The sequence below is a fragment of the Heloderma suspectum genome, chromosome 1 (assembly GCF_057233095.1).
Source record: "Heloderma suspectum isolate Gila_16-S chromosome 1, 16-S_ref, whole genome shotgun sequence".
Lineage (NCBI taxonomy): Eukaryota > Metazoa > Chordata > Lepidosauria > Squamata > Helodermatidae > Heloderma > Heloderma suspectum.
Window position 1 is genome coordinate 315176262 of NC_139458.1, and position 12908 is coordinate 315189169.

General features: G+C 47.2%; 1 protein-coding gene across 1 annotated transcript in view; it reads right to left on the bottom strand.

Moving 5' to 3' along the window:
- Positions 1-12908, bottom strand: part of SIM1 (SIM bHLH transcription factor 1) — a 91511-nt gene that overhangs the window by 57490 nt on the left and 21113 nt on the right. The window contains exons 2-5 of the mRNA XM_084831248.1: positions 5952-6034; positions 3221-3310; positions 1252-1360; positions 1063-1148 (exon numbers count right to left, since the gene is read on the bottom strand). Coding sequence (XP_084687374.1) covers positions 1063-1148; positions 1252-1360; positions 3221-3310; positions 5952-6034 — 368 coding nt within the window. The remainder of the gene's footprint in view (positions 1-1062; positions 1149-1251; positions 1361-3220; positions 3311-5951; positions 6035-12908) is intronic.

Sequence of the window (12908 nt, forward strand, 5' to 3'; positions counted from 1 at the left end):
ACCTTGAATTCACAAGATCTTACTTCCAAATAAACATCCATATCAGTCTTCTCCAACCTGGTGCCCTCCAGACATTTTTTACTACAATTTCCAGCATTTGTTACCCTTGGCCATGCTGACCGGGACTGATGGGATTTGGAGTCCCAAAATCCAGGTTGGGGAAGGCTGACCCATACAATCAGGATGCATATCCAGTGACCCTTACAACACAAAAGTATGCATGCTTACTCGGAAGTAAGTCCCTTTGACTTACTCCCTGGTGTGATAAGGATCACAGCCTCGTTTTCTGTATGCTTGGAATTCACAGCCTTCCTTAGAACATAAGAACATCAGAAGAGCCCTGATACCGGATCAGACCAAGGGTCCATCTACTCCAGCATTCTGTTCACACAGTGGCCAACCAGTTGTCGACCAGGAACCCACAAGCAGGAGTTGAGCACAACAGCACCCTCCTGCCCATGTTCCCCAGAAACTGGTGTACATAGGCTCACTGCCTCTGGTACTGGAGGTAGCACATAGCCATCAGGACTAGTAGCCATTGATAGCCTTTTCCTCCAGGAATTTGTCCACCCCCCTTTTAAAGCCATCCAAATTGGTGGCTGTCACTGCACCCTGTGGCAGCGAATTCCATAGTTTAATTATGTGCTGTGTGAAGAAGGAAATTCAAGGACATTCCTTGAATTTCAATCCTATCGAAAACACTGGGGCTTAAACGGATTTCAAGGGGCTTACTCCCAAGTATGCAGAGGATTGCAACCTTACAGACTAATCCTATGCATGTTTACTCATAGGTAAATCTCGCTGTGCGGGACTTTCCCCCAAATAAGTGAGCACGGAATCTCAGTCTTAATTGGAATTAAGTGCCAGGGAAATGGATAGGATTTACTGCCAAGTAAATGCCCATCAATTCGAGGAGAAAACGTGCCGAAGGGCGCTGCAGCCGCTAGCCTCGATTATCCGTATCAGCGAAGGTTTAAGGGCGCCCCGCTCTTGGTCCTCAGTCAGCCAGGGCGCACGCAGTTCTTGGGCCAGCCACTAGTTGGCCCTCTTGTGCCCACCCACCTTGTAGCCGCCGCAGGTCAGACCCGCGTTCCTCTTGGCCAGGACGCATTTCATCCTTAGGAAGAAGGAGCGCTCGATCTCGTACTCTAGGAGGCAAGAGGCACAACGCGCATGTCAGGGGAGAGGCCGCTTTTTGCCGCCGGCCGCTTCTTCCCCTTCCCGCCCGCTGCTTTACCCGGTTAACTTTACCCTGAACGAAGTGGGAATGGTAGGGCTGATGGGCGGTGAGGACGGCGGTCATCTCGTCGTGATCGGCGGGGTGGATGTACTCGTAAATGCTGTTGCCGGTCAGCTCTACCTGCAAGGGAGGAACCGGGAGGGGGGCAGGAGGAGGAAAAGGGCGATGCATCTTGATTGCCATCGACGCAGCTGCCCATGCAGTGCCCGGATTATCTCAGCGACCCTCGCCCCAAGAAGCAGCGCGCGGTATATGAGCCCTTCCATTCCTGTCTGCGCCTCTGACTTCGAAGTAGCCCCGAAGGACGCTGATTCACAGGACCAGTCGAACCCAAGCAAGACAGTAACTTGGCCGTTTTCTTGGGCACTTCCTGTTCCATTCCAAAGTCCAAACGGGCGTACGCCGCGGGGGCAAACTTGGAGACCTTAGACCGGGTTTAGGGAATCTTTGGCGCTCCAGATGTTCCTGGACTCCAACTCTCATCATCCCTGACTGGCCAGGGATTATGGGAGTTGGAGTTCAACAACCCACAGGCTGCCCACCTCTGCACTTAGACCAGCCTTCTCCAACCCAGATGTGAATCACAACTCTACATCATCAGCCCCAGCTAGCATGGAGAAAGTTGCCTTAGACTGGACATTTAGGGTGCAGTCTTAAGCAGAGGCCTCTTGAAGTGGAGCTTCCTCCTGAGTAAGCATGTATAAGAATGGCTGTGAACAGGAGGAATAGTTGCCATTCCCGACAACTGTTAGCTGCACCCGACAAGCAGAAACTCAGTAGGGGAAGCTTTTTGCTACTGTAATGGAAGTGATGGGTCAAAGCTTCACGAGCTAAATTTCCTCCTGTCATCATACAGCTCATCATGCACAGAAGTCCGGTCAGAAAAAACAGGACACCGCTCTAAGTGAGAGGACTGGTACCCCATCCTAATTCATTACTTAGCAGTAAGAATTTGTGTGCCACCTATTTCTAGGTTAACTGGGCCTGTAGGCGGATTCTCCACATGTTTATTCAAAAAGCTAGCATTCATTGAGATGGTAAACCTAGGTCTGGGCTATACCACTGTAGACTGCGGGGAGGGGATGTACATGACTGAAATCAAATGAGCCAATCCTAGGCATGTTGCTTAGATTAAAACATCCCCCATCTGCGGTCTGTAGTTGCATAGCCCAGATACAGCTGGACCATTGAGATCAGTCAAAGTCAGTGTGCCTAGGATAGCATTAGCAGCAGCCCAGGTTTGTTCACTGGAACGAGCAAGTCCGACTGAGCACAATGGAACTTACTCCCATGCTTCAATCCTGTGGGCATTTCTCCAGAAGTAAACACCACTGAACTAGTGGGGCTTTCCTACAGGATTTGACTGTTACTGCGCTAAGCCAGCCCTGCTGCATGTGGTGGGCCTCCTACTCATTCTGCTGACTGGGGCCCTGGACTTCAGCCCCAAAGTCCCACCCAGATGGCACCACTGCAATGAAGTCACTCTCAATGGGATTTGGAAGCACCATCTATGCTTTCAATCTATTCAGAAGCAAATCTTACTGACTTCAATGCGCCAATACTCATAAATAAATATGCACATGTCTTTAAGAATTACTTACCTGGGTGTAATACCTGCTGAAACCAAATGAGCCAATCCTAGGCATGTTACTCGGAAGCGAATCCCACTGTTTTCAATGGGGCTTATTTCCGGGTAAGTGTGCACAGGATAGCAACGTGAATACTACTCAGGCTAACATTGGGGTTGTATCCAACGTTAGTCTAACTTAAGCCCCATTTATTTCAGTGGGTCTACTCTAAGTAAGACTAACACTGGAGACAACCTAGGGATTGGATTTCTGCTAATGGATTGGCTTCACTTTGGCCTCCTTGCTCCCCATAGGTTCGGGATTGGGTGAACATCTCCCATCAAGGGAAGTGTTGTCTTTCATGCCCTCCCACCACCTTTTTTTGTCAGTTCTGCCAGAATCCGTCACATACCTGCGACAAACCCAAATGAACAGAGGCTGTCTCGGAGATGTACATGATCTTGCCGTCTGGAGCTACCACAAATATGAAACCGTCCAAAGTCTACAAAGAAAGGGATTTTAAAAAACAGCTGTGAAGTGAAGTCTACTCCACCCATTCACTGGTGGCTCTTGCCCTCTGAGAGGATTAAACAAGCCTCCCTGGAAATAGGTCTCATTGAACTCAATGGGGCTTACTTCTGAGAAGACATGTCTAGGATTGATCTGTTAATCTATGATACAGGCTTATTTTGCTAGGTAAACTGTCATGCCATATCCCCCGGGAAAGCTGGAAATTGTAGACTAGGGATCTCTACTGAGGGATCTCTCTCTGGGAATTCTGAATGCCCCATCAATCAACAGTTCACAGGACCCTTTGGGGAAAGCTGAAACACTTACTCTGGTATAAATCCAATCTAAATTGAAAATGAAGATTAGGAGTAGGCAACCTGGCGCTCTCCAAACATTCTGGACTACAATCCCCATTGGTCCCAGCCAATATAGCCAATAGCCAGGGATTATGGGAATTGTTGTTCAAAAGATCTGGAGGGTACCAGGCATAAAATCCAACACAAGTCCTACCTAGAGTAGACCCAGTGGAATGAATGGGATTTAAGTTATTCATGACTAACTTAAATACCATTCATTTGAATAGGTCTACTCTAAGTAGGACTCATGTTGGATTTTACTCCAGGTCACCTACCTCTGGTGTAGATTTCATCCCCTGATTCAGGACCCACTTAAACTGGAATACTGGGATTGAAACCATCTTACTGGTTTTAACTGAAATAAAATCAGTATTGGTACTGAGTTGAGTTGTGGACTGGTCCTTAGATTGCTTACTTTAGCCTTATATCCCTGTCTTTTTCTTCTGATTAGCAGCCTGGGTTTTATGCCTTTGAATGGTATTAAGGCTGCAATCCTGTGGCCACGTATCTGGGAGCAAGCCCCACTAAATTCAATGGGACTGACTTCTGAGTATATATGTATAGGATTGTACTGTAAATGTGCAGAAAACACATAGCAGCAGCTCTTTATGCCAGGCTTCCAAGTTCTCCAGAGATCACACTACAGAAAGAAGCTGCCTTAAACCACATCAGACTATTTATTCATCTTCCTCAAGCCTGTTTACTCCGACTGGTAGTGACTCACCAGGTTCCCAGGGAGATGCCTTTTTTTTCCTCACCACCTGCTGCCACCTGATCTTTTGAAATCGACAGTGCCACAAATTGAACCTGGGACCTTCTACAGGCGAAGTAATCATGTACTCAACCATTGAGCAATGTCCCCCCCCCCACTGTGCCCCGATTCAAAATCCTCCACAAATTCTGAAGCAGACATACCACTAGGACCAGCTGAAGGCAAGGGCAATATTTCCAGCCATTTATTTTGATGGGCCTTTAATAAACAATGGAGAGAGGATCAAAGGGCAAAATGTCCAGGACCCTGCAGATGTTTCCTCAGCATTTAAATCAGGGGTGGGCAACTGGTGGCCTTCCAGATGTTCTGGCCTACAATTCCCAGGAGCCCTCACCATTGGCTTTGCTGACTAGGGCTGGTGGGAGTTGTAGGCCCAAACATCTGGAGGGCCAGAAGTTGCAATCCCAGTGTAAATATTTAGTCTGTTTCAGGAACTTGGATGGAGATTAGCATCAAGCTCATAGACCGGACTTCTGACCTATTCAGATACTATTCCTGTCTTGCTCTCATATGCAGTGTCATTCACACACAATCTAATAGCTGACCAACACTTTGAAACTCACTTCTCTGTTGCACTTCTTCATACTAAAAGCATACAGCTCTATATATCTCTAAGCCTGCTGCACTAACAGTTGAAAAGAAAAAACAACCTCTGAGCTGATAGAATGTTAATGCGCATTCCGTAATACAATTTTCTCCAACTGGGTGCCCTCCAGATGTTTTTGACTTCACCTCCCATCAGCCCCAGGTAGCATAGACAGCAGTAAGATGTGATGGGAGTTGTTGTCCAAAACATCTGGAGGGTACCAAGTTGGGGAAGGCTGCCATAATAGTGATGACTCAAGGTGGGATGCAGATTCATTTCAATATAATGAAGCTAGAACCCTTACAGCCAAGACCTATGGAAGTTCAAATACTTCAGTCTGTCTTTACTGTAGCCTTTTCTTGCATTTATCTGTTTTTTTTATTTAAGCAAATGAAAGGAACATAGGATTCAAGGAAAGCAGAAGCCAGGCAGACTGTGTGAGAGTCTTCCAGAGGTCACACCCACTTGCCATTCAGATACTATTCCTGTCTTGCTCTCATATGCAATGCCATTCACACACAATCTAACAGCTGACCAGCACTTTGAAACTCACTTCCCTGTTGCACATCTTCCCATCAAAAGCATACAGCTCTATTTCTCCCTAAGCCTGTTGCACTAACAATTAAAAAACAAACATCTGAGCTGTTAGAAAGTTAGTGCACATTCCATAATGCAGCTTTCCCTAACAGGGTGCCCTCTAGGTGTTTTGGACTACAGATCCCATCAGCCCCCGCCAACATGGTCAATGGCAAGGAACCCTGAGAGTTCTAGTCCAAAAAATCTGGAGAGCACCCAGTTGGGGAAGGCTCACAGTCATGTACATTCCCCACGGGATGGGACAAGCCTGTCCTCTCGACTGGCTTGTGGTCACACTGTCAGAACCACCAGTAGGGAAGCATTGTTTCCAGGGTTCTCATACCTGCAAAAGATGGGATCCCAGCTCGCGCCCAACGTTGTCCAAAGGGCTGGTTCGAGTTGAGTGGCCCCAGGCTTCTCCAAGTCCTGTTGAAACACAACAGGTTAGTCAAAGAGAGACATGGCATGAGGGTCCCCATAAAGGTTTCTGAGGCTGTTCATTACATCTTTGGTACCCTCAAAATGTGTTGGAGTACATCTCGCACCATGCTGGCTGGGGATGGTGGGAACTGTAGTCCAACACATCAGAAGAGCACCAGACTGGGAAGGCTGATCTATAACTTATATACAGGTATGTAGTTCAGCTGGGTTCTCATGCAGCTAACAGCTTGATCCTGCTCATTGAATTGAATGGGACTTACTTCTATGTCAACATGCCTGGAATTGAACTGAAGCAATATACCAAAGTCCAGTCATTCCAACCTTAAACCACTGCCTTGAACAACAATTCTGTTCAAAATTCTATTGAATTTTCTATTGGAGGAAGTGGAAATTGTTTTAATTATTATTTTTGTGGGATTGTGTAGTAATTTCTCCTGATAGATTGGAACTATTTTGTATGTCAAATACTACAAGTCTTATTAACTTGCTTGTTAGACATTTGAACTCTTCCCTGCTCACACTTAAACAGGGGTGGACAACTTGTGGCCCTCCAGACATTTTGGCCTAGTAGTCCCATCATTCCTCACCATTGGCTATGATGGCTAGGGGGCTGATCAGAGTTGTAGGCTAAAACATCTGGAGGGCTGCAAATAGCCCACCCCCAAAATTTGAGCATTCCAACCCAAATTCTAGTCTGCAGAAGCTAGTTTCTCTGCAGAAAATGCAGTAACAAAACCCATTTCGAATGGAACATCCTGGAGAGATATAGAAAGTCTGTGGAAAATGACATCAAACAGTCTTCCATTGAACCACAAATCAAAGCATTATGCTAAATGATAGCAAGTGTCCAGCTCTTGTGATCCACACATGTTGTGTGATTACCATTCAGCTGCCCAAATGACATAATAGCAACAGCAAGAAGAAACAAGTGATGATCATTAAAAAAAGAAAAGAAAAAAAACCCCTAGATCATGCCTGTTTGTAGATTTCACATCAAAGAAATTTTGTTTGGGTGGCGGGGTGCGCTTTTTGTTTTTCCCCCCAGTGTAGGGCTGAAATCTCCTGTTCCCTTGCCTGGGAGTATGTCCTATTGCTCAGTGCAAATGTATTCAAAGTAAAAATCATAGGATCGGCTTGCAAATCGCAATTAACACAGCGGGATTGACGTCTGAGGAAGCACGCAGGAGATGGAGACATACATCACAATTCCCGGAGGACGAAGAAAGAGATGATCGCGGCGCCTGCCACGAAATACTGCAGGGTTGGCGAGAGACTTCCGCAATCGGCGTCACATACTCGATTATCTCCTATACAAACCCCTAATCCGTGCTCTCTCAGGAGTCAGGATCCACTTGTGTGGGTCCCCCACCCCACCCCAAGCTGGGCTAAGTCTGGTGCCCTGTAGGTTCGGGTCCTTAAAACCTCCCCAACGAAGCAACCTTTAGTTTTCAGACAGACCTCCCTTCTTGTTGTCTCGAGGAGAAAGTTGCCACTTGACCATATGTGTTATCAATTATCATGGCAACTGAGTGTTAAAGCAACAACGAAGCCCTGTAGGCACTTTGGCTGGCCTGTTCAGGGTGAAATCAATAACTCATAAGGGGCATCTAGCCATTTTTCTTTCTCCCCACGCCTGTAAATTAACTCGCCGTCCTCTGCCTCCCCCATCTGTCTCCCCCTACTCCTTTCGCCATAAACATGGCTGTTTTTATCTGATTATGGTTTCTATGTTCTGTAATTTTTGTAAACCGCCTTGGTTCGTCCCAGAAAGGCGGTACCGAAATACCATAAATAAATGAACGGAACTGTCTCTCCCACCCCCCACCCCCTTCTTTCTGGTGGGATGAATCCATGCAAAACGAGCAACTTCAGCCTCCAAGAGTAGATCCAGGTACAGGCAGATCAGAAATCCTTCTACAACATATCTGATATAACGGCGCCTTGGTTTCTCTCCCCTCAAAACGGGAAGGAGGAGCGTGCGAAATCGAAAATTTATTAATTTGTTTCCGCTGGCATTACTCCCCCGCCCCCCCCCGCGCGAGATTTTTTCTCCCCTTCCGAAAAGCGACCGGGTTTCCCCTTTTTATGAAATGTTACAGCAACCGGGTTAAATCGAAACACCTGAGTTTAACCTGCTGCGATCCCAACAAGCATAATTTATTCGGAAGCAGGTTCTAGCACAAATAAGTAAGTCTGTTTTTCCAGTCAAGCAGCGTTCTTTCGTTTTTGAACCCGATTGTCCTTCGACGGGACTAGCACCGAAAGTAACCAACACAATACTGTTGGAAGTGTGTACATTCGCCTGAAATCTCAGAGAAGATCAGGGAGCCAAAGATCGAGAAACCCAAGAGCACATCGGCTTTACTTGTGGATCGGGCCGGCCAAAGGCACCCCAGCAAGAAAAGTGCGTCACGCAACCTCAACACACCTCCCCTACACACTCATACAGCCTTTCATACGCCTGGATTCTAAAGCGCAATTTTCTTGAGCATGAAGTCCCACTGAAGTCGTCTCATCCACGTAAGTGGGCTTAGAAGTGAAAACAAGAGCCGAAAGAGCTTCCTCTTGATGCTGATGCAACTAAATCCTGCTAAAGATTGTGCCTGGACTACACAAACACCGGGCCCTCCCGCAAGCCCTCTTCCTCCTCCTCTCACCATCGCCCCCCACTCCCCCCGATTGGCACGCTGCATTTCTTTGCGCTTCCTGGCACGTGGGAACAACCAATTATAAGCGGAGACATTTATTAACTCCAGCGCTTTGGCGGCGGAGAGAAGCAGTCCCAGATTCAGATTTTAAACGAATACTTGTTTGTTTGTTTGTTTGTTTGTTTGTTTGAGACCATGAGGCCTAGAAACGTACCATTAAAAAATGTTCTGGCACTGTCTTGATGTTTATCCCTAGCGTATCCTCCGTAAAGTTGCGTGAGAGAAATGGACGAAAAAGGTACATACTTGGAAGGCTTGAATACAAGTGTCTGGAACTGCCCATCCCCATTCATATGCACCCCTCTTCTTCAGCCACCTGTCCTTTTCGCCCTTCTGCATCTCCTTCCACTTCCCCACACGCACTGCAGCCGGGACGAGTCTTTCTTGGTTAGTCCGCAGCCTTTCCTCATTCCTGGCCGAACAGCGTGGTCAGAACAAGGCGAAGAGCGCTCGGATCGAAGACGAGCTGCAGCCCAGCACCTATGCCGGATTACTCGGAAGTAAGCCTCGGTGCGGGTTTCTTCCAAGCAAAGGAAAGCGTGCATAGAATCTCAGCTCTAGGCGGCAATCCTATGCACAGGTCCCTTGGAGAAAGTCCTACTGAATTCAAAGGCACTTCTTTTTATCAGATTTATCAGATTGCTTTTAATTGGTTTTTAGCCCTTCAGCTTTGTTTTTAAAATGTATTACTGGCTCTTGTTTCGTTTTCGTTTTTTGTTCTTTCTCTCGTTTTAGGTCTTTACACTGCTCCTGGCTCGTACTTTATTTACTTTACTTTTATGCTGCTTTAAACTTTTAGAGGTTCTGCATTTTATCGTGTTGCCTTTTGGGGGTTTAACTTTTGTCAGCCACCCAGAGAGCTTTGGCTATTGGGTGGTAGAGAAAGGTGGAACATAAATAGTATTGCGCTGTGTCTGTCACAGAATTTACACGCCTGTGATCTACATTGGCATTTCAGGGGGCTATACATCCAGATGCGTAGGGTCAGGGGGTAAACCGGTTAAAATCCCAGGCCGTGAAATCAAGCCCTTCGGCCTTTATAGTTTATTCTGGCTTTCCTGAGTGAGTTATTAGGACTACTGGTTGTACAGCAGATATTAGGAGTAGGAGTTGTAGCCAGTGTTAGCCCCACTTAGAGAAATGAATGGGGCATAAATTAGACCAATATTGGATCCAACCCCAAGTCCCTGCCTGGAATCCAGAGACGGAGGTACCAGCCCAATGCTGGCTTTTCCCCATTTCTGAATGGACGCTCCACGAGATTATTTTGTGCTAGTAGTCACAAAGGACACACACACACAATCGAGGTCCTATTTTATTTTGGCAAGAGGCTGAGGACGGTAGCAACAAAAGGCATCCGGTTCAAATCTTCATTCAATCCACTCGGACAAAGGCTAGAAGTCCATTCTTCTCGGAAAGCCTAGCCTCCCACCGGCCAGATAAAAGGGTGAGGAGGAGGCGCCTCTGTGGAAGAGCAAGTTCACACGTGCCAGTCCAGGACAGATAGGAAGCTGCTAAAATAGCTCCACCTGCGGTGTAGTGGTTAGAGCAGGGGTGGGCAGAAGGTAGCCCTCCGGGTGTTTCCGACATCATCTCCCAGGAAGCCCTTGCCAGCATGGCCAGCACAGACGGGAGGGGCTGTAGCTCGGTGGTAGAGCCCATGTTTTGAATGTAGAAGGTCCCAGGTTCGATCTCTGCATCTCCAGGTAGGGCTAGAAAAACTCCTGTTTGAAACCCTGGAGAGATACTGCCAGTCAATGTCGACAATACTAGGCTAGATCTAGGACCAAAGGTCTGACTCAGTTTAAGGCAGCTTCCTCTGTCAGGAAGGCCTGGAGCTGAAGTCCAAAACAGCTTGAGATCTACTTTCTGGTTAGAGTGTTGGACTAGGAGCGGGGAGATCCAGGTTCAAATCCTCAGCTGTGAAGGTCGCCAAGTCACCTTGGGTCTGTCACTATCAGCCTCCTCACATGGTTCTTGTGAGGGGGGATAAAAAATGGAGGCAGGGAGTGAAGCATGTAGGCTGCCTTGAGCCCCTTGGGGAAAAGACACCATATGCATGTAGTAAGCAAATAAATACAAATACATCTACCACCTCTGCTTTATCTACATTGACTGGCAGCCACTCTCCGGGGTTTCTTACACGAGTCTTTCCCAGCCCCTCTGGAGATCTCAGCGATTTCACCTAGGAAACCACGTGCATGTAATGAACAAGATGTAGTATGCATCCGGCCTTTGGGTCTGACTTCGGCAGGTCTTCCCTGAGTTCCAAAACAAGCACATCCATCCAATTGCCTCCCCGGCTCCTTTTCTGCTGGAATATGTCCGGTGGCTCGTGATATCGAGAATAAAAAGATCACCCTTGTCTCAGCATGAAATCCAGTGGATTCCACGGAGTTTTATTTTCAAAGTTGCCCTCACACCTGAACATCGAAATCGTTCTCACGGATATCATCACAACCTGTTGCAGCGTCAAAACATCAGAATAGGAGCATTCCAAACTGATCCTTACTCGGAAGAAAGTTCAGTACTGATCGGCCCCCACGCAGTTCGAGTTGTGCCTCCTCGGAAGTGAGTCACAGGCAGTCCAGTGGCCTTAATTTCCAAGGAAGCCCTGGGCAAGACTGCAATCCCAAACTCTGCATGTTTACTTAGAAGTTAGTCCCCCGATGCTCAACTGAGATTAAGGTAATTGTGCCCGGAATTGCAGCCTTTCAGAGCACTCCTAAGGAGCAGGGACAAACAGAAGGTAGAGATCAAGATCTACTGGAGGGAGAAACTTTCAGTAGAGCAGCAAAGATTTCTGAGTCCTGATTAGAATAGGAACAAATAGGCTTTTATTTTATTTTCTTCTAAATTAGAGTACTGAAATGGAATGCTGGGGGTGGGGAGGGAACGAAGAGTGGATTCTTGCGCGAAAAGACTGTGAACTCAGTTCTGGTACTGACAACACATTCCTGAACTGAGCGTGTGCCAAGAGAACACCTGTCCTTTACCTGTATGTTCACTCACCTGAGCCTCTATTTTCTACTTGGCTCCTATTCTCTTGGACTCTGGGGGCTCTCATAAAAATACAAAGCAGATCCCACATGTCTGAAGTCTGCGCATCCCTGCTATTCAGAAGTGTTCAGTACCATTGAGTTGAATCGGCCTTACTCCGATTGAGTTGAATCGGCCTTACTCCGTAAGTGGCGATAGGATTGCAGCCTTGGTCACAGAAAAATACTACAATTCCCAGCATTCCCCAGCTAGCCATGTCGGCTAGGGAATGCTGGGAGCTGCAGTTTTTTTTATGTCTAAACATCCATAGGTTGTTGTTGTTCAGTCGTTCAGTCGTGTCCGACTCTTCGTGACCCCATGGACCATAGCACGCCAGGCCTTCCTGTCCTCCGCTCTCTCCCGGAGTGTGCTCAAGTTCATATTCATTGCATCGGTGATGCTATCTAGCCATCTCATCCTCTGCCGTCCCGTTCTCCTTTTGCCTTCAGTCTTTCCCAGCATCAGGGTCTTTTCCAGAGAGTTTTCTCTTCGCATCAGGTGGCCAAAATACTGGAGCTTCAGCTTCAGTATCTGTCCTTCCAAAGAGCACTCAGGGTTGATTTCCTCTAGGATGGACTGATTTGACCTCCTTGCAGTCCAGGGGACTCGTAAGAGTCTTCTCCAGCACCACAGTTCGAAAGCATCTACTCTTCGGAGCTCAGCCTTCCTTATAGTCCAGCTCTCACAGCCATACATTACTACTGGAAAACCATAGCTTTGATTAGACGGACCTTTGTCGGCAAGGTGATGTCTCTGCTTCTTACTGTCTAGGTTTGCCATAGCTTTCCTCCCAAGGAGCAAGCGTCTTTTAATTTCATGGCTACAGTCACCATCTGCGGTGATCTTGGAGCCCAAGAAAGTAAAATCTGTCACTGCTTCCATTTCTTCCCCTTCCATATGCCAGGAAGTGATGGGGCCATGTTTTTTTAATGTTGAGTTTCAAACCAGCTTTTGCACTCTCCTCTTTCACCCTCCACAAGAGGCTCTTGAGATCCTCTTCGCTTTCTGCCATTAGGGTGGTATCGTCTGCATATCGGAGGTTGTTGATAATTCTCCCAGCAATCTTAATTCCGACCTGTGATTCATCCAACCCAGCGTTTCTCATGATGTAC